Source organism: Stylophora pistillata, chromosome 2 (genome assembly GCF_964205215.1).
Source record: "Stylophora pistillata chromosome 2, jaStyPist1.2, whole genome shotgun sequence".
Taxonomy (NCBI): domain Eukaryota; kingdom Metazoa; phylum Cnidaria; class Anthozoa; order Scleractinia; family Pocilloporidae; genus Stylophora; species Stylophora pistillata.
The window spans coordinates 12,258,343-12,285,067 of NC_142520.1; the positions used below are offsets into that span (position 1 = coordinate 12,258,343).

Here is a 26,725-nt window from a genome sequence, read left to right on the forward strand (position 1 = left end):
CTGATTGTGATTGAAATGTTGTGTCGATCTTCTTTGTTAAAACAGATCGCTTTTGAAGTAGGCCTTCAACTAAAACTGTCCCTTCTTTTCCTCATTTCAGTCCAAAGATTACTAATATACTTCTTTAAACTTTCCCTTCTTAAGTTTGAATTATAGATAAACCCAACCTCTAAAAAAGCCACTCTTGGATTTCTAACTTATTGCTTCTTTAAATCGTAAAAGCAAGATTTATGAATGCTACTGGGCTAGCTTAAGTCCTTTCTCCCCTTCCTTTGGGCTTTTCCATGCGCTATTGCATTAATTCACATTTTGCGCTTCAGTGCTAACGAGTAATTGATGATATCCAGCCATTCTGCGTGAAAAAAGTCGAGAGTTGAGCAAACCGTAAAATTATGATTTAGAGTCCGGGTCTATTGAACCGGGGGATTTAATTCTTGCTTTTCACGTGACGTCATGGAATTTAGAAATTAGGAATTATCGATCCCTATGAGAATTCGGTTTAGTAAGTTAATAAAACAGTTGAATTCTTATCTTTTGAAACATTTTCAGTTTGATCGGGTTTTTCTTCTTGTGGTAAAGCAAGGTTAAATTTTTAAGCTATTGCTTGACACGATATTAACATGCTGGTACGTAGGTTAAAGAAAAGAAGACAAAGAGAAGTGGATAGATAGATAGATAGACAGATAGATAGACAGATAGATATACTTAATCAACTCTTTTGTAGGCAGAGCTGAATTACAGTGCAGTATGTACACACTATAACAATGATACAAATAGCACTGATAATATTTGAGCAATTTCTCATGTGTGAATAATTTGTATGTGGGTTATTAACCAAGCGTGAGGTCAAAATGGCTGGATATTGGCCGAGTTCTTTCATTGCATTTCTATAGACCGAGACGAAGTCGAAGTGCATAAAATTTTGAAAAAGGAACAAGGCTAATATCCAGCAATCTTGACCGGACAAGCTTGGTTAATAAAGGATTTATTATATTACAAAAGATTTCGCTTTATTACGAGTTAAGAATGACCTTTTTCCTTCGAGAGCTGGGAAAAAAAGCCAACTGTGTTTGTGGCACAACAACTCACGAGAGCTGCTTCTATTTTCTTTGTTTTGACTATCTTCTGCCGCTTTTTGCTTTTCCGTCGCCGAAATTTTCCAAGAGTTACGAACGTAGTTCTTATTCTATTTTTCTCATGCGCGGGATCAATGTGGGCAATCCTGAGCGGGTAAGATGGGCCCATCTTGCCTGCTCGAGTAGCCAATTAGAACACAGGATTTACACCATCTTGCCCACATGTGCTGCGTGCGATGTGATGAATAATCCTTAATGAGTCATATTTCAACGGCATGCACCACAATTTCATGTCATCCTTCAGTGAGATGAGAAACCTGCTTTTTTTTTGTACGATAGTAAAATCATCAGTGATGAAGAATTTTTGACCTTGTACGAACGTTACAGTTCCAAGAATCCAGAAATCCCTTACAGCTCCTACCCTAAGTTTGATTTCCACCAGATGGATGAATCAGAGTGTTTAGCGGAGTTCAGACTGTGAAAACAGGACATAACGTTATTGGCAAATGTCCTTCAATTACCAGACACTATACGCAGTCCACAAAGAACAACGTGTGACCGAATTGAAGGGCTTAGTATGCTTCTGAAACGCTTCTCGTATCCGTGTCGCTATCCAGACACGATTCATCGTTTCGCAAGACCAGTTCCTGAAATAAGTATGATTACCAATACAATGATGGATCATATTTTTTTGAGCCATGGTCATCCTATTTCACAATGGAATTTTGATATCTTGATTCCGCCAATGCCACAGGAGTATGCAGATGTTACTCATGCAAAGGGTGCACCTCTCAGCAACTGCTTTGGGTTTATTGATGGAACAGTCAGATCAATTTCTCGCCCAGGCCAACACCAAACAATAGTGTACAATGGCTATAAACGGGTACATTCCCTCAAGTTTCAGTCCGTCGCTCTACCAAATGGACTCATTGGAAATATGTATGGGCCTTTCGGTAAGTTATGTTTACTGGGATGCAATTAATATAAGCTGCCACAGAAGGTTTATCTCATTTATTAATTTTATTTATCCGTTTTGGTATGCAGAGGGAAGAAAACATGATGCAAGCACCTTGGTAGATTCCAATCTTCTCCAGGAATTGGAAAGGAATACATTTTCCCCAACTGACCAACCCATGAGTGTTCATGGTGATCCCGCCTATCCGCTGCGAATACACCTACAGGCCCCATTTCGCCATGGTGTCCTAACACCGATGATGGAACAATACAATTTTGACATGAGTTCTGTTAGAGTAACTGTGGAGTGGCTATCTGGTGACATCATCAACGACCTTAAGTTTTTAAACTTTAAGAAAAACCTGAGAATTGGAACGAGTTGAGTGGGAAAAATGTATCTTGTATGTGCACTTCTTAATAATGCTGGTACCTGCCTATATGGAAACAAAACCTGAGAGTTTTTTGGTCTAGACCCTCCTTCATTGCCGTATTATTTTAGATAAATTCTCTCTTATAAACCGAGCAGAAATGAAGGCCATTATAATTCAACATAAATTCATTAAGTACTTGAATTCTTCTTGGTGGTCAACAATGCAGAAGTGATCAAACTTGTAACAATAACAATAAATGAACTTGGTTTTTTTTTCCAATTCACAAAACGCAAGTAAATAATAAGACATCAATTTCAACAAATACCTGTCTTGTTGCTGAAACAAATGATCACTGAATACTTAGGGAAAATATCATTCTTTCTTCTCAAGAAGCTTTTGAATAACCGACAAAATGGCTTGATTTGTTTGTTGTTGTTGCTGTAAGACAGTCACCATCACTTGCTGATTCTGCTCTTGCTCTAGTCTTCTTAGGTCCAGTTCTTGTTCTCGTAATTCTCGCTCAGTCTTGACTTTCTCTTGCATGAATTGAACTAGTGGTTCGGTGCGAGCACTTCTCCTTTGGCGCTTCGATTTCTCCTGGCATCCATCGCCATTCTCTGTTGACTTGCGCTTTTTCGTTTCACTGTATCGCTCTAAAGCTTTCTGCCTTATGTCCTCTGCCTTGCTTTTATCTTCTTTTTGCTTTCTTGACTGAGCATCACCAACTTTGTTTAAGCTTTCTTCTTTCCCGACGAATTCTTCAAGCAAAACATCTATTTCAGACATGTCGTCCACAGATATTCTACATGCAGTTTCTTCTTGATGCATCTTAGTCTTATACTTCTTCTGGAGAAGAACCCATCGGTCTCTTACTGCCCTTTTATCTTTGAGATGAAAACAGAGTGTCTTCACTTGATTTAACTTTTCTGTGATCGATTCCCACCTTTCTTCCCTGGCAAAACTTCCATTTTTGAACGAAAACAAATCGCTCGCCAGAATTTCTCGAAGCAAAATAACATCATGATCTTCAGTCCACTCCATAGCTCTAAAAGCAAATTACGACAATTCATCTATTTGACCGATGGTCGAGGAATAATGTAAACTTATTAAGACAAACATAAAGATATTTTCCGCTGAAATTTCTTCGAAAGACTCAATAGTTAAGCTTACTTTGGCTTTCCATCGGAAGCGAGCGCCGACATCTTTTCCCCAAAGCTACGAGAATTGAAAATGTCCGTGTGTTTATCTATGTTTGAGTATACAATTTGAACAACGTGAAATAAAATAACTCTAAAAAACTAACAAGAACAAAATAAAATGTTATAACAAGTTTGAGACAAGCTAGCGAGGGAAAAATACTCACGTTCTGGATACAACGCCAAAACTGATAAAGGTTCTCACGTTCGTCCGGAACAAAAGGTCTCTTCCGGTCGCCGTCGCCTTCGCAAAACATTCTTTTATATTTATGTTCGTTCTCACTTCACTCATTCAAGTTAAGTCAAGTCAATTTTTATTTAAACTTACACAGAAATAATAATCATTATTGACTTAATAATGACGCTAAGCGAACGTCGAAATGTCGTAGCATTTGTCTTAAACCTTTAACCAAGATGGTTTTTAATTTTTAAACTTTTCAACCTAATCGCAATTCTTTAAAGTTAAAAAGTTTTCAGGGCTTTGAACAAATGTTTCTCAACCCTAGTCCGAGTCGAAAGCTGCCAATGCCATAAGGTGCTATCGCTGAATGAATAATGTTGGGCGGCAACCAATTTTTCTCGGAGTAATTTCTACTAATTCGTGTCGACAGCATGCTTCGTCAACTAACATACTCTGTTTTAAATTAGGTGCGGTTCATCAACATTGGAGATCTATAAGAGATGATAAAATAAGGAAAGCAAACAACAGCTTTAAGAAGCACCGATGGCGAATCAAGCGAAGCAATCCTTTAAAGAGGGTAAGTATTTTACATCAATTATATAAGGCCAGATTGTTAACGTTTACTACTTTGTCTCTTATGTTTTGAAACAAGTCACTTAAATCCAGTACAACAAGAGAAAATATGATTAATACAGTTATTATTTTTTTCTTGGTAACAACTCTGCGCGTGTATTAAATCAGTTGCTTAATAGCAGCCTCCGCTGCTGTTTAACTGCTACAATGTCAACATGGTTTTCTTCCAAAGCTTGAGCTAAGTGGCTGATTTTTTGTGTCTTTCGTCTATTTCAATCTTAGCAAGCTCATAATCGAGCTTTTCGTGTCACCTAATTGGCAGTTATGGCAACTTTGGCAGTTATTTGACTTCTCAATAGTGCTCCGACAAGGCTCTCACCTGTCTCGATCTTTTATTCCCTTTAGAAACGTTCTCGACGACTCTATACTCTGAACAACTCGACAGTGCTGTCTGATGGAGACAAGAAAAGGGCACGAGAAATTCTGTCTTCCCCAGACGCATTACATTATATGTCGTCGGAAGAAAGCTGCGAAGAAGAGGCAGTAGAACCAAGGAGTGGCCCAACACCACGAAAAGTCAGAAGACTTTCATGGGAGAGGAGCAAACTGAGGAACATTAAAGTGATACTGGATGAGGCGTATTTTGCCGCACTAACTGAGAAGCAACGTCGTACAAGTGCACGTGTCAACCGGACTGAGGATGAATCATCACGCCCGATCACGCCCTCACCCAACTAACGGCCCGCGTTGGGCTGTCCGCAGCGACTAAGTCGAGACATTTTTTTCAGTACATTCGACATTTTCTATATACTAGCTGCAAAATTTTATTGATGTTCATTTATTAAGAAAGGAATTGTAGACACATTTTGCTCAAATAACGAGGACGACATTCGAAGAAGATGTGCTTTTTAAATAACAGAAATCAATTATGCGTCACAGATCCATCGACTGAAGTATATGTGTGATTTTACACAATATTAATGAAGCACAGATTTCGCAAACGAACAGTATAAGTCTGGTATAGGTCATAGAAAAACGCACGATCACAACATATTAACCTGTCCTGTAATAATGAAAAAGGGAGAGAAAAAACCACTACTGCGCATGCTGAAACAAAAAAAGTGTTTCTGAAACAGAACATTGTACTTCCTCCCCTCTAAGTCTGAATACATCAGCAGGAACACGAGGAAAAAATGTTTCCTACAATTAACCTCGTATTTCCGTCGACATTCTGTCCTATTACGTCAACGGAAACAACAGGAGAACGTGTTTCCGAAACGTAACCTTGTATTTCCGTGAACGTTTCGGTCTGACGGAAATATAAAAATTCATGTTTCCGGAACGTTACCATGTGTTTCCGCACATGTAAACATGAAGTTACATATGTGGAAACATTTGTTTCCTTCAACTGAAACCTGACGGAAACATGTAAAAAAGTGATTCGGTTCCATTGTTACCACAGCAACGGAAACACGAGTAAACGTCACCAAACCGCCGGCGGATACACGTGTTACCTGTCATGTTTCCGCAGCGGTTTCACAAATCTCTTTCACGTTTCCGATTACGGACTCTTGATATTTCGTCCTGTGAAGGTCCTTGAAAAACCTGATGCAGGCAAGATCCCTGCGCTTACTTAGGGTTGGGAGAGTAGACAAAACAAATGATTCCTCATAACCATTATTTGGAAAGATAATCTTCAATGCCCTCCTCTGAACTGCTTCGATAAGATATCTACATAGGTGATGCATGTTCACTAAGAGATCTGATTGATGAACAATGTATCTACACTAGGTCAGTATGATAGGGCTCTGGCTTCTTAGAAAATCTCAAGGCATGCAGCCTTTTGTTAGCTCTTCAAACAATTTTCGCTGAGTATTTTTACGAGTTGTGCCGTATTTTGACAAGCCCGTAAGGCCAGTCAAATTATAAACGACAGGTAAAACAGTCATTCTTGGTGGGTGTCAAATGATCTTTATCATTTAAATTACACTGAAACGGCCAATCCGCAGGTAAACAATTTTAAATCAAATTAATTAACAGGCACATCATCAAGAAAGGACACGCGTCTTCTAAGAGAAAAAAAGGGCGCGAAACGTGCGTGCTGTATTGCTAGCAATGATTACAGAATGAAAATGTAACTGTGCTTAAAAAAATGTAAACTTGACTTAACTCCAAACAAAAATAATGCAATGCAATTAAAACTAAAATTAAGAACACAATTTGTCGTTCAAGACTCGTAAATCGTTTGATGATAGGTAGTGTTACGGTATTTTCTCAACCGCCTGAAAGATATAACCCATACTAAATCAGCTAATATATTGACTGACGTAGTATGGAGCGATATCAATAACTAATACAATAACTATCCTCTTAACCTAGCTACGGAGCGAAATTAATACCTATACAATAACTATCCTCTTAACTTACAGCCCTCTATAAATACTATAACTTCATTCTCAGTGCACTACTGCACAACTCACGGTTCTCTTTAAAGATCCTTGGCGCTTATCAATATCCACAACACTTTTAAAAGGCAGTCTTCCACACGGCTGACGATTCCAGTAAATAATTTCAACAACTCTATCCGACTCTTGCTCCTCTAGGCTCCTCGTAGTAACACTAACTCACTGAAACTGAAGGTCTCTAACTTTAAGCTATCACGACTCCTTATATATCTTTTTCTATGTATAGTACCAGGTATGTAAATTATGCAATTGTTCCCTGAAAAGTCCCCAAATGGTGCCATTCCAAATGAATGGCAGTAATTGGTGACATTATCTTTAACAAAAGTTGTTATAACTACCCAATGTGATCCTTACATGCATGATAGGTAAAGATTGTAAATAAATAGAGTTTTGTCCCCGTGTTGCAATGAAACACAAAATTAATTTTTATTATTTTAAATCTTGCCTTTTTCACAATCGTGGCCAGTGAACCCAGACGCACATAAGCATCGATATCGTTTTCTTGTGAATCCCAACTGGCAGGTGCCGTGGTTTTCGCATGGAGATTGAGCACAGAAATTCTTTAAAAGAAAAAGAAAAAAAAGGAAATGGGATGTCACAAGTAATTATTCAATACCTTAACAACATTCTCCGATATCTCTCCGAGAACTTGAGTGCAAAAAGAAAAAAAAAATCGGGAAGGGGTGCCTGTAGATAGGATTTAAAGAGTATAGTTACGTTTCTAAGAACATATTGGAAACCCCAGTCATAGTGTTCTGGGGAATTTACCACTCGATTGGCGAATTAACGAAAGGTACTGAGACTCTGAAATTTTCTTCTTTATTCTCCTAAACTGCTGCTTCTATTACAGCTAATTTTCTCTCTCTTGTTCCACTGCTTATTTTCTACTACTTATTTCTACTACTTTCAGCAAGGAGTGCTCCAGTATTGAATACAAACATCACAGACATGTTTGGGTTAGCTAACCGTGGGAATTTCCAAAACAGGATGTTCAGTGTGGGTAAGACTCAAGGTCAGTTTTACCAACTCAAACATGACCACCTAGCAAACTAGTTATCTTCAACCACAACAAGGGATTAAAATGCCTAGCACGGTAAGTGCTGAGCCAAGTTCAAGCACACACTAAAAATAAATGATCGAAACTATAGATTCATCAAAATAGCACGTAGGGGCGAAAAGGCAAGACTTAATAAAACAAAAGGTAAACCTAAACATACTTGAAATATCAATCCTTGAAAACGCTCTACAACAATAGCTCAATTGTATCTTTCTACCTGTTCTTAGCATCTCCCGGGCCATGAAATTGGTCTAATTATTGCGACTGTTTTTAAGCTTCGAACCAATGGAATAAAGCTGCCTTTTGCAGAAATGCCTTAAAATGACCATTCCAGTTATCTTTTCTCCCGAGAATCTTCTTATTAGAAGCGTGGTTGTGCTTTCTTTAATAGAACAGCGATCAATTGTTTACTCAAGGCAGGTGTGCATGGCTCTAAAATGAATACGACAAAGTACTCGCTCATGTTAACGGTGTTGGGTGTCCGTCCTCAAGGCGCTCAAAGGATTTTTGTTTTTGGTAATTTCTTATGTACAAAAAATCCGTAACGACGCTAGCAGGTGGTTAAAAATATGTAAAAATAACAAATAATGGATGAAAGGATCCCTCAGCTCTCATGAATGGCTAAAAAGAGAGAGGTGCAATTGACATTTAATTAACAGCTTGTCTATGTACCTTAGTTCCATGGTACACATAATTCGATGCTTGTACCAGATCATCATCATACTCCTTAGCAGTTGAGTTATTCAGTTCACAGTTGTGTGCTTCTGCCTCATTTTCTCCAAAATAAAAGTTAACACTGACGCAGTTATAGTTCAGGTAGCAACGGTATTCACAGGTGTCCCTGTCAATCACGCTGATATTTGCTATGGTGTGGTTAATAAGACGTTCTCCCACGAAGAACAGGGTCGATGGAAATGCTAATATACGGCATTGATCTAAAAATTCAAATCATTAAGATTCAAATAGCGTCATGGATTCTAAAGGTCTAGGTTGCTGTTAAACTCGTTTTCCGAGCGCTTGGGTCTTGCCTTGATAATTATGACATATTCAGTAAGATACCAAGATCAAATTATATATATCCTTTAGTTTTTTGCGAGAGAAAAGATCTTTAGAAAAGGATTGTATGGACAGAAGACATGTTATTTGGCACGTTTATCTATTATGCTATGATTTCCAGAACATTCTTGATTAGTCCTTCAGGAAAGTTCTAGTGGTTTCGACATGAGCACGTGACTTCTAATTATAGAAACCCGAGTTGTTTAACGTAAATTCTATAAAATTCTATGATGTAGTTTTGCATAAAATAGTCGTGTTGTCGACCTGTAGAATCTTCTAGAAAGATTGTAAGCAACTATATAAGAAGGTGCAGTAGGCTGTTGTGTTTTAGAGGAAAAAGAAGAAAAAGAAGAGAAAAAGATGAAGGAAATAAAGGAGTTAACGAAGACAATTCATTTCAAGGTTTATCACGAAACCATTGTATGATCTCAAAGAGCCAAAATTTTTTTTTTCTTTCCTTTATATAAATGCAAAGAATTTTCACGATGACCTCTGCTGAACCAGCTTACATTAAACAAAGTACATATCTTTTTTTTCTTTTTTTGTTTTTGTTTTTCTCATCTCGGTCACTTTCTGCGGGACACCTCACACAAATAGCTTCACAGTCGTTAAAAATGATATCGACAAAGTGTAGTTTTAACGAACCCAAACTCCGAAGAAAATTTGATCCAGATAACTTTGATAACTTCCATCAATGCTAAATAATAAAAGAGGCAAGAAGTTTCAGTCTTGAACTCCCAACTTGTATGCATTATGACAAATCATATTATTTTCCTCGCTCATCTTAAAAGTTATTATGCGCGCGGTAATTGCAAGTCCTGCCTAACTCCTAATGGGCCACCATGGTCTACATCTCTACGTATGCATGGCCGGAACACGACGTGTGCACTTCTCTTCAGCTGGCAAGTTCCTATCTGGCTTAGCCGAGTGGTTTCAAAGCTCTCAATAATTTTTTCTATGTTTCATCCCGATTGAGATACATCCTTTTGAAGCTTGATTTCAAAAATAGATATTTGCATAAAAAAAAAAAAAAAAAACAATGATGTTTTAGCTCTGTAAACGGACGAAAATAAGTTTGGAGTTAACAATATTTTATTCCTAAACGCGGGACGAGTTAAGGCCGTAACGAGGAAACTAAACTCTCTTTACTCTTCCCTGAAATAGTAAGAATTATTGAGTGTTGTTGAATTGATTATTTTGTCAAAAAACGTTATGATTTTCAACATAAAGCCACACATTCTCGTAGTAAATTATAGCCAAAAAAAAACAAAAAAAAACAAAATTTAAGCATGATAAATGTACTACGCGGGCGTCGTAAATGCGGGAAATTCGCTGTTTTTTCGCTTCCGAGCAGAAAATTTAGCACTTGTTTGAGAAAAGCCTTGGTCTTGAAATATCTCCTTCCCTCACCTCAAGCAGCGCTTATGCTACCCTCGTGCACTGAGAACTTCCTCTTGCGTGCATCCATTGAACGATATACACGCGCCAAGCACGATCAAATTCTCAATTTTACGTTAAGATCTTTATTCCGTTTTAGTCCTGTTTTGTTTTTCTCATCGTCCATATCAATTAAACCTCATTTCGGTAAAACTTGTCCACGGTGAATTAATATCCAAAACAACCCTGGGAAACCGCTATTGAAGTAAAAATCTTCCCGTTGCTTCATTGTGCATCGGTTTTAATTCAATTATGAAAATGCACTAATAAAGAGTTGTGATATATAACCAATTTCAATGTGTTCATGACTAAACATCCACGTCGTTCATCTCTTAGTATAGCCACCTGTCAAGTGAGGATCCAGAGTTCTGATATTTCCATTCATTCGCACTTACTTCCCTTTGCATTATTGGAAACATAATTGCTCTGTCTGTGTTTAACAATTTTCTCTCTGTTTTTGTTACCTTTGACAAAAAAAAAAAGCTTACTTATTAGGCTTCCAAAGACTACGTGATACCTAACGCAGGAAGGCTGCTACAACCACTGAAAACAATATGCCTCGAATGCCGATTGGTATATGTTTAACACATGTCGGAAATATGTTTATGAAGTGTATAAATTTTATCACAAAAGTTTTCTTCAAATAAAAACAAATGATGTCAACTAAATATGACAACAGTGACTAATTATGTACCAAAGAGAGGTCGTTATTCCACTGGAGAATGTAAAAAGAAGGGAGGACATTTTTCGAATTGAAAAAATTTTCTTTCCAACTAGTTAATATAACAATTTCTATTTCTCTGAGTGCGAGGCTAACTATAGGCTCTTCCTTGGGTTCGTGCGAGCACCAAACAAATATACGGAATTTGCGAAAATATGTTCATTAGTTTTGGATAGCCTTCATAAAACTTAAGTGGACCTTAGAGTGTCTCAAAAGAATTCGAGGGCATAAGCTGTAAAAAAGATAACCAGTTTGGTGACTGCAGACATTGTTCGGTCATAACTAAAAACTTTGCAGACTCACGTTCGCATGTTGTAAAAAATAAGAATCTAGAACATTTTTGAGCGAACAGAAAGTGACTGCGCACTGAAATGGAAGATGAGTTTCAGTAGCCATCTTATCCAATGTATATATGAAGTTCATATATCTTGAACTGCGGCTAAAGATACGTATGATGCACGATCCTCGCAGTAGAAAGCGCTATTTATACAATAGCGAAAATCAGACCTGAAAAAAATCAGGCCTGTACCGGATTCGAACCACTGACCTCTGCGATACTAGTGCAGCGCTCTACCAATTAAGCTAACAAGCCAGCTGGGAGCAGGCCTTTAAGTTGATTCGTAATAAACCCGTGATGATAAATCAGATACAATGTATATATGAAGTTCATATATTTTGAGCTGCGGTATTAGATACGTATGATGCACGATCCTAGCAGTAGAAAGCGCTATCTATGCAATAGCGCTCTCTACTGCGAGAGAGTACTAATGTGCTCTCTACTGCGAGAGTGTACATTGTACATTATGCAATGTGCTCTCTACTGCGAGAGAGTACATTGCATAAGTAGTACTCTCTACTACTTATGCAATGTAGCCATCTTGTTAGTTAAGCCTCTATAAACGAGAATTTTAGTCCTGGAAAATGTGCGTTTCCATTTTTTTTTTTTTTTTTAATAAATTGCATAGGTGAAGAATTAAGAGCAGAAAAACAAACGTTTCTTGTAAACAAATGTAAGCTTTAAAACATACCATCTGGGCAGAACTGAAATTTTCCGAAGGGAAGCAGCACAAAGATAAGGAACAAGTGGGGAAAAACTCTCATGTCTGCCAAAAAACAGCAGTAAAGAAATCCTTTCGATGTTTTGAAGCTGTTAAGCAAACTGAGGAGCTTAACAGCGGTTTGTTGACAGAGATGTACCACCAATTTAAGGCTACGCTACCCTAGAAACGTGTTAGCCAATAACATTTGGCCGTGATATATGAAAGATGTTTCACCGCCCGTCACAGAGAGGCTGTGAGATTAATTATTAATGTCTACTGAAACAGTTAATTTGGTTAGTTTTCTCCTCTCTAGGGAGGCTTCTTATCTTCCTATAACTGTTTTAATAATTATAAGCAGCATCAATTTACAAAACTTTGGGAAAATGCAAGCTCATGAAAGGTTTTTTTGTTTTCTTTTCTTTTTAAGATTCAAATTGATATCTCTGTGGTATTTTGACCAGAGAGGGATTTTAAAAGACAATTTTAGAGATCATGGCTTCAATGAGGTAGACCCTTTTGTAGAGTGTCATTCGCACTGAGTTATTTTTAGCCTGATTTTCACCTGCATTGTAAGTATTCTTTCCTACAATTAAGTGAGTTTTTGATATTTAAATTAAATTCGAAGAGTAGGTTTTCCCCTAATTCCAAGTGAAGTTTTCATATTTTGTCTGTGAAATGACTAAGGGCATCTTTTAACTTGTAGCAAGAGAGAATTTCATGAGCGCGCTCGACACTTTAGATCGCTGTCCACACGGGTGGTCTAGCAAGAAATCAATTTTAGCTTGCATAGACACGAAAAAGTAGGATTGGAGAACAACCAAACTAAAAAAGGAAAACTTTCTTTCGACGAGAATTCGAGAGGATCGCCCATAGAGAGAGTGGCATACATTGCCAAACCGAAATCTGGTTTGTAAATAATATCTACCACAAAAACTCAACTTGTTTAAAAGATAAAAGGTTTAGTAGAACTAGTCAGGTGATCTGTCAGGTTGCCAAGCAACAGTAAGAATGGGAGCCTCAAGCCCATATGATCACAATTTTCGAAAGAATAGGCTACTTTTTGAGATCTCATAATTTAATGTACTTTTTGCCGGATGATGCATCCTTCACTTTGTAAGTTTGCTAAACATTGCTTATATTTTTCTATGCAAATCATCTACGTCTTGAGTCTTATTTCTCCAAATTTTGCAACCGACAAAGTTTTTATCAGCAGATCGTTAATGAATCAGTCTTGTGAAAGACATAAAACGAAACTTATAATTTCACCGCAGTAAAAGCCTTTTTTATCATATCACAGTTGTGATAAGAACTTCGAAAAACCTACGTACAGACCTAATCGAGTGTTGTTGCTCAGGAATCCTCATAATTGAAGTTTATCTTGTTTTATTTTAATAATGTAGTCTTTAAGTCCCGACTTTTTCATATTAATTTTTAAAATAGAAATTTCCATACTTATTCTCAAAGTTGCTTTATATAACAATATTACCCATTCTTATTATTCATGTCAGTTAACCTTGTTCAAGATAAAACGTCTACACATGGAATAAACCTTAGAAGTTCTTTGATTAAACCCGAAATCTTCTCTTTGCCTCACTGGATATGGGCGATAATCGAAATATGAGAAAGTCATTGTAAGTGTTTCCATAGTAATTGCATAGCATCTACAACGTTTATTGGCGGTCAGTATCAAAGTTATTCCAGGTAAAACACAAGATAGACTCAATTATTTACGCATGCGTTTCACAGCGCATCGATGATAGTTAGAATATTTCTCATGATTACTGTAACGAATGAAAAGGAAGAACCACGAGGATCTAGAATTGAAGGTGAAAAATCTCCGCAAAGTGATAGCAGACAGTGTACAGCAATTGTTGTGACAGCCTCTAGCTTGCTAGCAGGCCATAGTTTGCGTCTACAAGCGCGAGACTCAGCGCGGCGAATATTCGGTCGCCATTTGAAAGCGCGGGGAAGGGAGTAAGTGGAAAAAAACGCCTGCCCGAAACCCATCATTTCTCACCAACCGCACCTTATACTCTACATGGTATCCCCGACATGTCACGCATTCTTGAAGGAAGAATAAGATGGAATGAAATGGAACCTCGTGTCTAAAACTTACGAACGTGTCATACTGCCAAAATAAAGTATTCACGTGTCAGGGGTGATCGCGGACGGTACGGCCCAGTGACACCAAATTAAGCGGTAAAAAATTTAAAATCGACAAATAAACTGGAAAACGAGGAGTGTATAAACAGGCTAGTCTTTCGATAGGGAAACACCAACATTTCAACGAAAATTAATTTTTGATCCTCATAATAAAGGAGTACAGAGGCCTTGAGTTTCACGACATAGTGAACAAAACTTTGTACGAGTTAAGTAGTGAACTTGGTTTTCAGTTGACGCATTTATCTAAGTTATCCTACAGAAATCTACAGGCCATGAGGTCGCAAGTTAAGAAGCAATTATCGCTTTTTCAAATATTGAAAGTCTGTAGCAAACGCTGCACTCAAGCTTCACCAGTGCTGTACAAACACCTCCTTGGACAAGTTGGTTGGCAATAATACAATTTAAGAGGAAATCCGTACAAAAATCAAACATTGCTTTGCAAAGTTAAAAAACTACAATTTGCTGTTCTTTTGCATACAAGTATCCTTTAGAAAGTATGCAATTGCTGAAGTTTTTTCCTTGAAAACATTATTTGTTTCACAAAAACGTAAACGCTTCGTTTTCAGTCCCAGGATCGATTTGGTGACACCGAACAGGTTTAAAAAGGTCATGATTCGCTCGACACGCGTATTAAAACAATTGTGCTATAAAAAGCTATCATAGTTCCAAGTGGTTGTACAACTTCTCACAGTCTAAACACCGCGATTTCATAAAGATTATATCAATCCCAGTATTCAAGAGAAGTCAAAAGTTTATGGCTCTCCCGTGTTGCGTAAAAAGGTAGACGAAAAACAATGCCAAGTTTGAGTATGTGCCTTTGTTCAGAATTTCGTAAGATTGCAAATTGCAATTATACTAGAGTTGATGATCTTTCAAAATATGTGAGTTTGGGGAAATAAGTTTGGGATTTTTAGAATTTGTTTGAAAATCGTGAAGAAAGACATAAAATCACGCCATCTTGTTGTGTACATGTGATCAGCAAGACATTGATAGAGTAAAAATTACCACGACTCCGATGCATATAGCAAAGTAAATATAATAACCTTAGCTCAAATATTATATTCTTAGCTGTCCGCAACAGTCCAAAGTTTTTTTTCTGTTTTGTCGTTTTCTCCATTCTGCGGTCTCTGTAAGTCTGACATCGGCACCGTCGCTTTATGTCGCGCCTCGATCAAAACAGCCGCTCCTGAAAACGTCTAAGCTTTGCAATTTGTGTTCCTTGTGCGCTTGATACGACGTGTCGGTGTTCTTAGCGACAACATTCATTAAAACACTGATCGAGCCAACTATGTAATTAAAGCTTACGTTCAGACTGTATGGAAATTCGTTTCGCTGAATTTGTTCATTGCGGGGGGGGGGGGGGGGGGGAGGAAGTATGCGATCTCCCCCTATAATTCGTTACTTTGAGGCTGGAGATTTCTCTTTAGATCGCTAATAACTATTTTACCACGAGTTTATCGTTCTCGTTACTTACTTCTGAAGAATCGATCACGTCAATTTTATGTAATTGAATTAACCTTACTAGTGCGTGTTTATTTCCAACGAGAACTAAATAACGATTATAGATTTAAGAAAGACAATACCTTCGGTGTTCCTGCCCCTGAGGAAATGAGGGAAGTTTTTTGCTCTTTCGGGAGTATAGTCGGCAGTCCATGTTCGTTAACTTATCATATTATAATGTCGCGCTATGCAAATTACGTAGGGTAGTTCTGTCAAATAAAACCATCGTGACCTCCTTCCTGTTTTGAACTCATTGATTGAAAACTTCTGGACAACGATCGTCAAAAACAAAAGAGACGAGACATATGGCAAAAAAACCCAATCTTGGCAATCGAGGACTCAGGGACTCGGGGACTCTGGGACTCTGGGACTCTGGGACGCGCAGGGACTCAGTGACGTGATAAACAAACAACTCCTGATTCTGTAAAGTATAATTTTCGGTGGCTTTGAGAAATGTATTACACTTCCGAAACAGGTAGACTTCTTTTCCAGAGACGTGCCTAATGTTAACGACAAAAGGGGTTCTTTTTTGGTCAAGTGACTCAACATTCTTTCGCATTTCTTTGCCCGCGCTTTTGTTGCCTGTTGTAATTTATCCGCTTTCGTTTAGTAATACAACCTGTTTCGTAATATTTCTTTTCCGGAAATCAGTGCGAACTAATTACAACAGACGAAACTAAGGTGTCTACCTTCCATGATCTGATGCGAATCGCAAGGAATAATTATAAGTGAGAGTGTTTACAATTCATTCCTGAAGAAGAATTGCGGATTCAGTACAAGGACGATGAGGATACTTTCGTAACGAAGTAATCGCAACTTGCGTCCTTTGTTATAAGCTCGCATCAATCTTCCAGAAAAAAAAGTAAAATAAATTGTTAACACTCTAATTTATTAATTCTTCATCAAGAATAAATTGTAAACGCTGGAGTTGTACTGTATCCGCAATTCTTGATCACGAATTAATTGTAGACGCTCTAATTTATTCCCTACGATTCGCATCATATTATCTAAGGTAGACACCTCAGTTTTGTTCTTTGTTACTAACGACAACTGTTACGCACGTCTCCAGAAAAAAAAAAAAAAAAAAAAAAAAAAAATGGCAGTGCCTGTTTCGGTAGTATAAAACCTTTCTCGAGACCATCAAAAATTACACTTTACAAATCAATGCAAAAATCGGGTGCTGTTTGTTTATTACGTCTCCGAGTCCCCGCGTGATAATAATAATAATCATCATCATCATCATCATCATCATAATGAGAAACGAAAAAAGAAATTAGACAGGAAGAATATGAAATATCTCATTTGCTCCTTTACCTAGTGACACCATCGCCCTTTTAACGGCTTAAATGGCAAAACGTTCACGATAATGATAATAATAGCAGTACTAATGATGCCTGCTACAAAATGGGAGTTTCTGGATCATGTACTCCTACAACGATGCAGTTAACCGGAACAAGAACCGGGAGAGGAGAAGGAAAAGGAGAGGCAGAGAAGAAGGGAAATTGACGAAAAAGTGAAAATCTATGAAGACATGTCGGAGGGGGAATTTGAAGCGCACGTCTACAAGGTGTTGACGGAAGCAGCCAAACAACAAGCGGAAGAGGAAGAAGCCAAGATTCGCATTGTCAAGTTTTTGGTCGAAAAACTTCGAGAAACCGAGGCGACACTGGAAGTCATCAAAATGTCCGTGGCGATACTTGTAAAAAAACAAGAAATGGGCAGGTTTTAAAATAAAAGTTGTTTAATATGTATGGTTTACACGTTTCTCTGGTATCCGCATGGCAATTTCCGCTCTAATATAGCTACAAATAGTTTATAATATTCTTTGGTATCCGTAAGGAAAACTTGCGTCACTTTCCGCTCTAATATATCTAAAAATGATTTACACTATTCTTTGGTGTCCGTAAGGAAAACTCACGTAACTTCCAGGCTCTATCAACCTTTTATCAAATACTAGTTGGTAAGTTTTTATTTGCGGTTCCGTGCGAATTTTCTTTTCTACGGGATCTCTTACAAAACGCACCGGGTTGTACACGTGGGTGACTGCGTGATGATGATCTATGAGCTCTTGCAACACGTTGTCGTTTAGAACTTGAAAATTAAGTTGTTGCCTACCCATCGTATTTAACGAAAACCCTTTCACTTTGGTACACACATGTCAGAGTCGCGTGCGATACCCGTAATTTTTGCCACCTGCAGTCACAAATTCCTCGATCCAGTCCCCCTCGTTCAGTTCATTTGTCATATCGCCGAAATGATCGCCTAGCGGAATTTCGGCCAAACCGGGTTTCCAACTTGCTGTTGTACTCTTGCTGTTGTACTCTTTATAGCGATTCGTATAGTTTTAAATGCGCTAACGCCGTGGTAAACGCTGCGATGAAAATATTTGTGGTCATACCTTTGAGAGGATCCTTTGAATCTCGCTGATGCACGATTTCCACAATTTGAGGCGAAAAAATTCTTACTTCTTGTACGTGCACTAACGGGTCGTCCAACATGTCAAGCAGTCCTCAGGCTTCGGTAATTTGGCAGTTTTGCGACTTGTTGGTCTGCTGTCCGAATTTTCACCAAAACGAATTTAACATCAGTTTGGCAACTGCTTTATACCCTGGGCTTTTCGTGATCTTGGCCGCGTCTAAACAAATTCCCTCTTTTCTCTCGTATTCACTCACACATCGCATGCGATCATTTTCGTCTCGGCACTAGGAAGGGTAACCAGCGCCCTCTTGTTTTATTTTGAGCCAAGTGTCGACGTACGGCGCAAACAATCCTTCCTGAGATTCTTCAAAGTGCCACACTTCGTGAATGCGAAGCACGCGATACCCCAGAGACACAGCTTTTTCCAGTTCTGGCGAACACCAAGTACCTCGCAAGGTGCGTTCGGCGTCCGTCTGAGCGCACTCGTAAGATTTTTCCAGCAGCGGTTTACCACTTTCTTCTTCAACGCACTTGGTGCATAAGGGAAACGTCAGCTTGTACGAACCAGAGCCCATATTGTGTCTCTGCGGTAACACGGTGTGAAACAACTGAGCGGGAGGTGACACGTCCACTTTCAATGGACCAAAATAGGCTGAGGGATCTTGATTTTCGGGCTAGTACAAGATGACGGGGTGCCCTACAGGGTACACGCCATTCTTGTATACCCACGGGTATTCGCTTGTCACGTCGGCGTATCGTATCTGTTCATCGCCTGTGACCCGATGATAGAGCAAAACGGCACCAGTACGCCCACCAAAAAATGCCTCGCGCGGTTCTAACGGTTCCACCAGATGTAAATCTGCGACAAAGTCACGGCACTCCCCAACTTGCTTTTTAAGATCGGAAAACTCGCATTCCCACATTTCCACGACCGTGTACCCGGCGTCACGCAACGCTTTCACTTTTTAAACCGTCTGAGGCCTTAACGCTTCCACGTTTAAATCCATGGTACAGCGAGAGACTTGTTTTCTATCGGGAAAGCAGGTACGGCATCCGTGGTACAAACACCCTTGAAACTCGAAACAGGTGCGCGATTCTTGGTGATATCCGTCTACGTGATAGGCGTGACCAGCCAAACGTAAGCCCACTTCACCGCCATCTCTTCCGTGACGTATGCAAATTCCACGCCGCTTCTCTTCCCACAACAACCACTCTAAAGATTTCAAAGAATGCGGTGGACGAGCCCCATGCCAACCACTACACGGTTCTAAGGCGATGCTATCTTCCTCCATGACTCGTTTGCGCCAGTAGCGATTGCACGCTTGAGCGATGGTCACGCATTTTTCGAGCGGGTCAAAGCCAGCGACCGCGCGAAATTCGGCCACAAATTTTTGACATCCGGCTTTCAATAATTTAACATCCGAACCGCAATATTCGATCAACTCACGTTTTAGATCGTACACGGCAGGCGGTTGACAACGGGCAGATTCTTCTCTGTACCACTCCTCAAACTCGGTCACTTTTTTCTCTGACATGGACGCGGGTCGAAATGAATGCGATCAGGTAAGGCACCCACATATTCCGCATGGTTGGGAGTGTGAAAAGCGTGTGGGAAAAACCCTCTCTTTAATTCTTCGATTCCAAACGTGCTGGAAAATTGGGCGAGCGAAGATGGAATGAAACAGAAGGAATCTTTAAATTGCACTCTTGCATATGATAGAGACAACTGTTTCGTTCCGTTAGGGATCATGAATTCAAATCTCCGGTGTTCTTTTAAGAGTTGTGCTTGTAAAAAAAACACTATCGTATCCTTTGAGCTTGTGAAATATGCATATGACGTCACGGCTATTTTCTTTAGGAATCGGGTGGGTGACCGTGCCGTAGAACAGGGTATCTAAAAATTCCAAAAATTCCCCAGTGCATTCTGGACCGTAAAAGGTGTGGCACTCGTCCGAGTCCCCCTTTTCGGCGCGCACTAAGATGGGGACATGGGTACCGTCAGACTCGATCATCGCTTCAAAATCGGCGTTGACAAAAGTGGGTGGGTCTATGTAAGGGCTAACATCGGGATTTTGTCGCTTCTGTTTTTTGTACAGGTCTTTGGGTTTTTTCACGGGCTCGTCTTCCTCTGCTTCCACGCTTTGGATGTAACACTGATGCGATGTCAAATCATGACATCTTCTCTGCATGCGCGACATCGCCCGGTATAACATTCATGCGGGTCGTCAGAAGGCGTGTATTCTGTGCAACACAGCTCGCAACGCACCCAGCTAGCGCAAATACCTTCCGTAAGATGGTAGGCCACAAATCTCTCATCGTAAAAATGGCGATGTGGAAACGTGGGATTTCGTCCTGTGTGAGTTAGTTCAGGCAAATTTTTGCTTCTAAAGCTCCTCTCACGGACCTACCTTACCCTGCAGGAGATCTTTTATATCCTTACACAGGCTGAGTATCTAATGGCATATCAACAAAATGCGTCTAAGTTTTCGTAATACTGTCCAGGGGGCATGATACTGAGACAAACATCTCTACAATATAACTGATGAAGTTTTTGTTTGCTAAATCATTTTTCGCCGTAGACTAAATTCCATTTTCAAAATTTTCAAAGTAGTCTGTTTGAAACAGCTTCCTGGAGTTTCGACAAGCAAAGTTATTGCTTAGGTATAGGGTATTTCTCAAATGAAGGAAACGATAACGGAAATAAATAATTCTCATACTAGCTTGATGATGTTCGTCTGTATGGCACTTTTGTGGTGCGCGTAGTACTGAGAAGATAGATACTTTAAACAAGCGAATTCTTAGAGTTATCTTGCAGGATTATAATTCTCCCTATGACTCTCTACTTAGCAAAGTTAACTCCAAATCTCTGTATAAAAGACGTCTTTAGACTTTCTTAATTATATTGTACAAGAGCTTGTTTTTTAACTGCTATCCAGGCTATCTAAGGAGTATGTTTAGTTTCCGGTCTGTATCCTTTAATCTACGTTGAAATTATATTTTGTCTCTACAGTCTACAAAAACTACTACTTATGGTCTTCACTCCTTTTCATGTATGGCTTCAAAACTATGCAACTATCTTCCGGACTCTTTTCGAACGTCTGACTTTTCTGATTTCAAGCGCAAGACTCTACAGTATGACTCTTTCTCATTGTTAAATCTTAGACTGTTACAATTTTACATTTTACATTTTAGTAGTATTTAGACTTATACTTGTAACTCGAAGATACTAGCTTATCCTTTAGCTACTCCAAATTCAAGATTAAATAAAGTATATGTATGTATGTATGGCTTAGTTCTCTTGAGAGTTGAAGACTCTAACGTAAATGAAGGAAATATTACTGGTGGTTTTCCTCATTGATCAAAAACATGTGAAGGTGTTTCCATGTAAAAATCATAATAATCGAGACGTTTTTCTTTGTGTTCCGCATTGTTAGGGATACCTTTGTTTCTTCCGTTCATGAAACGATTCGAATGAATACTCTGTTATTTTAAGACATGGAGATATAACTGAAGTCAAACACTTTTGAACCACCTGCTGTTAAAAGCTACGATGATATGAAGTGCTACTCAGTGTTTTCGTACTCATTCCATTTGCTATAGCTAACGCAATCAGTATTTTTACGAATCTAATGGTTTTAGAGACTCAAATAAAAACTGCAACAGATAAATCTTGAGCATCAAAAACCTTTAGATATAACTACATTATTTGATTTTCTCTCCTCAAGTTACAAAAGTCTGAGTGTCTCTTATTCATTGCCATCCGAATAATTCATCAGTGTTTCTCTGCAAGCTTGATTTGAATTGCTGGTTAATAACAACCAGGTAAAATATTTCTTTCCCTCCAAAAGATAGTTTTTATTGCGTATTTCTGATTGTTTAATGATGAAATTGATCGGAATAAATATTGTAAAAATTCAAAACTTAGGAAACGTCGCGGAAAAGTTTCAACCAAAATACCCCAAATGAAGTTCCCGCACACGATCGAGTTTGTTCCAACTCGTTTTGAAAGTTTCTAAATTTTTTAGCGCTTTGTAAAACCGTGGTTTCCTTCTTCATCATTTCTAATTAGTTACTCTTATTGACAATAGCAATTTTTTTTTCACTTAAACTTCGGGCCATTGCTTTCCTGCAACTCCAGATTTGCAGGCTTCGGAGTTGCCAAAGTCTACATTCTCATCTAACCCACACAAAAGAATGTCAAACTTAACTCACCATGGTTTGCAACTGTTAAGGTGTAGAACCAACCTCCAAACAAAAAAAGAAGAAATACGAAAGCGAGCATCGGGCAGCGACGGCGGACCATCTTCAGAGTATTGTTAAAAAAAAAAAAAAAAAAAAAAAAAAAAAAAAAAAAAAACCTTCTTAACCCACTATCACGGTAGTTTGCTTTTTAAAAATATTTTCAATAAAGTGAGTAAAATGTAGCAACCATCAGTTGCCCATCTCTGGCACTGCTAGGTTCTTGAACAGCGAAGTTTTATTCTTACCGTCATTTATTATTAATCAAAATTAGGCGGGATAATAAGATTCATAACCGTTTCATGTTTACTATCTTCTTCAAACATCATTTGTACAGGAAATGTGCCCATTACAAGCCTCTTGTTTTGTGGAATTTTAAAAGAGAAATTTCTCTGAAACATTGATCAAAACGAAATGAAAGAACGACGGAAAAAAGAAAGCAAAAAGAAGAAGAGAAAAATCCAGATACTAACTAGGGATGATTATTTTTAATGTTACTCATTAACTTCCCTTGGGGTACGTAGATTCTTAGCCATTGGAGCCAATTTTGACTAATGTAAGTCTTTTGTATTCTATGTCAAAACAATTCCACAATTGAAAAAAACTCCTTCAATAAAAACACATAAGCCACTACCGGGTTTGGTGTTTTCCCATTCAATGACTTGGCATTTGGGGGTAGAATGATTATTTCAACATTCAATAAAGAAAAAGTTCTGAAACGTCACGCAATCTGAACTAGGTCCCAAAAGTATTCTTTTTGGATCTTTTCCCAAGCTATTTTTATCGCCAATAAAGGAAATAGGTTACATTGATTTTAACAGGCGAAAATGAGTCTGTTTAAACGACAGCGGTGCGTAACAGTTAAAAAACAAATTACTGTCATGTCAGCCAAGCTTTTAGAATATTCATCACGATTATTATCATAATGAAGTGTACACAAACTCATTATTTTTATTAAGTTCTTACGCAAGTTTGCAAGTTTTGTGGACAAATAAACCATTGGCTAAGTGAAGAAAGAACAACCTTACATGCCAGAAGGACATCAACTTAAGATCACAAACGTTTCTTTTCTAAATTACTCCATCTTGAAGAAGGGGGTGGATCACTATCCGTTTCTGGGGATGGAAAACGATGGAAAAAAAGAACATTTTAGAAGAGAGGAGTTTGACAGCTGTAAAATCCCGTTAACGCCCCTAGTGTTATAAAATACGATCCCATTCCGGCTGTATTATTTTGTCAGACAGTTTGAGACACTTCTTGTAAATAATCAATGTGATCTCGAGACAATTTTCATCTTTCAACGCACGGCAAAACCAAAAGTACTAACATTTTAATCCAACATCAGATGTTATTAATGCAAACAATAAAAAACTAAGATTTAGCCCTTTTTTGCGACGCAATATCCCAAGTCTGATTCACGCTAGTGATAAGAACTTGTAGAATAAACGTTAACGACATAAGAGGATTATTTTGTTGTTAAAATGTGTGGTGTAAACCCGTGGGCATAACGACGACACAATGAAACAAGCTCTATGAATAAACAGGCTAGCGCTGAGCTGTACATGATAACATCACTGATTAGCACACTTATTTGGTTCGCCAGTTTTGGAAATTTCCTTCGGTTCTGGCTTCACCCGCTTGCGCTCAACAGCCGGCGGGGCTTCGCCACATGTGGTTAATTCACCAAGAACAGCCTTCGGAACTCAAATGGTCCATTCCTTTTCTCTTTTAAGATTTTCGTCCTTGCACGTGTTATGATATTGCAAATTACGGCGCTTAGCATGCCTACAAACCTTTGGTTGGTTCTTCTTTTACTACCTGCCTGCTCGTTTATTCCGAAATTTCACTTTAATTGATTAACGAACAAATGCCAGACACAGCACAAATTGGCAGATACCGTGACAGCCTTGAATCAGCTCCATGCTCTATACTCTGTTGTAGTTCATCACTAAATTTTCTTTGATTCTTATTGGTTTAAATTGATCTCGTGACGCGATAGTGTTCGTCCATGGAAAAACACTATCAACCCATAGTGCCCGGCCGCGGAAAATACCTGGATGGATAGTACCCGGCCGCGGAAAATACCCGGATGGATATTACCCTTCCGCGGAAAATACCCGGATGGATAGTACTCATCCGTGAACAATTTTGAATGGTTTGACGGCCGGGATTTTGGGGAGATCGGAAAAACAGTGACTTTTCAAGTCTGACATGTATAACGTATTATTTAGCCAATATACAGTTGCGAATTAGGACATTTATGACAAGCTGTACGTATGAATAAATATTTGATTGATCTGCGTTTACTAGGTTTTGACTGTTTTTCAAGTGGCGCACAGAAGAAAATTTAGAGGTGAACAATAAAGACAAAAGAGTGTTTGTCTCAGAACTATCGGTCTGATAGTTCCACGACAGAAACACTCTATTGTTTAAATAGAGCACGTCTTTCAACCGACAATAACGCGCATTGTATCCAGTCTCTATCATAATTACAAATATTACCCAAATTTTTTTGGCATATTTTTCGGAAAACAGTAGGGTCTTAGTTTTACGTTCCAATTCTTCTCGTTTTCCCGCATATTTTCATAGCACCCTATCCTCGGGTATTGATGGTATGTCCAACTTTGATTTTAAGCGTCCCTGTCTGAGAAAGTGTTCCAAGAGCCAAAAGTGGTGGTCCACCTGAAACTTGGCAAAAAAGTCAGGTGTGATAAGATATTTCAAAAGCCATTTTGGCTTTTGAAAATGGAATTTTTGAGCATAATTCCTGCTATGAAAAGACAAAAGCCTTGACATAAAGCCTTTATTTTGTATTTGGTGTGTGAAAATAAAATATTAAAGCCAAATCAATGTCATCGTCTAGAAATACCAGCTGGACTCATAGCTTATAATTACTCTAAGAAGGCCACTGACTAGTACTGTAAACACCCAGCGGTTTATCAAAATAAAGGTAATTTTTTTTTCCTATGAAAACCTAGTACCCATCATAGAGTACAAATGATGATGTTCTGACCTAGAAGAGCTGGATGACAAAAAATTATTGTCGCTGTTTAAATTAAAAATTCCACACGAGACGCGAGATGATGCCAATAGGGACCGCCATTTTGGACGGAGAGTATCAGGACTGGGCCGAGTTTCCATTCCTCCCTCTATTCAAGTGTAAATGTTTGTGTTCTTATGAAGTATTAAAAGTATAGCGATGAGAAGTTTCAAAACGATTTTACGATGTCGCTTTGTTCCTTTGGGGGGCTAAATGATCAATGTGGTGCGGCGTCCTGGGATCTGCACGAAACAGGAATGACTCCTTTGTTGTTTTGCGATAATGCCATGACTACTTCGTTAAAACACAGGTACCAGGGTTTAGGTGAGTCCGGGGTGAGAGGAAGATCGGATGATACCAAAGCTACAAGTACAGGAAATGAAAAATATACGAAAGGGCTCATACACGCGCATAGATGTAGCAAATGGCTTTTTTAGCGCCACTCTTGCAAAGAGCGGTCCTCAGAAAAATATTTCCTTAATTTTTTCCCATGAAAAGGGTTTAGGGCACATGTTTTAATATAGTTTGATGGTTTTTTAATTTTCTTTTGTACGAGGGTTTCAAATTTCGCGAACTCTCTGCCAAGGGAAGATTAACAAAAGCAAAAGCTCAGTGAACTGCAGTCATTGTGCGAGTTTTTTGACGTTGAAATATAGGTAGTGCTAATCGTAAGGCATCACGTCTGAGTCTCACTTCCGATATGGTGGGTCGGTCGATACAATAACAATCGCATCTCGAGGTGTTGCCTGGCATGTTTAATAGGCGCTGCAACTAAATCTATTTGTTATCCAGCTCTCCTAACTGTGTATTGCCTGTTTTCATTTGACGTCACGCGGTATCCATAATTAGGTGTCCGCCATTATGGAGCCCCTCGGCAGCGTAATCTGATGCTAGCCAGTTCACACGAGTCTCGCTGTACTTTTCGATTTGATCATGAATACCTCACAGGAAAACTGCCATGAGGACCCGCATAGTCTTTGTAAAGATATACCAGTGCTTTCTGAGTACGCAAAAGGTTTAGAAACGCACGTTAAGAGGAGATATTTCCAAAAAATCTCAAGTTGGAGTCGACCCTGTTAGTATCTCCAGCGATCAGTTCGGTCCCAAATGCTTGCCATCTGTCGAGGCTACAGACTTGGTTAGCTACCTAGTTTGGGAAACTAGTTACAACACTAAGCAGCAATTTAAATGCACAAAAGCTTGGAGGCTTACAACCAGATGGTCAGCGGATTTGTTAC

General features: G+C 38.7%; 2 protein-coding genes and 2 pseudogenes across 2 annotated transcripts in view; 2 read left to right on the forward strand and 2 right to left on the reverse strand.

The window, feature by feature from the left end:
* Positions 1-26,725, reverse strand: part of LOC111346825 (uncharacterized) — a 551,029-nt gene that overhangs the window by 89,574 nt on the left and 434,730 nt on the right.
* Positions 1,367-2,533, forward strand: LOC148737168 (uncharacterized; annotated as a pseudogene).
* LOC111319367 (uncharacterized) lies at positions 2,774-3,603 on the reverse strand. Its single transcript, XM_022922158.1, has 2 exons — positions 3,572-3,603; positions 2,774-3,446 (listed from the first exon to the last, which is right to left on the reverse strand). Exons 1-2 carry the CDS (start codon positions 3,601-3,603, stop codon positions 2,774-2,776), a joined length of 705 nt encoding a protein of 234 aa, XP_022777893.1.
* On the forward strand, positions 4,146-5,181 carry LOC148737169 (uncharacterized; annotated as a pseudogene).

Excerpts from the sequence above, each read along its gene's own strand:
- LOC111319367 (XM_022922158.1), bottom strand. The coding sequence starts at position 3,603 with ATGTCGGCGCTCGCTTCCGATGGAAAGCCAAA. Across the intron at positions 3,447-3,571 it reads GCTTCCGATGGAAAGCCAAA|AGCTATGGAGTGGACTGAAG; the intron begins GTAAGCTTAACT and ends ATTTGCTTTTAG.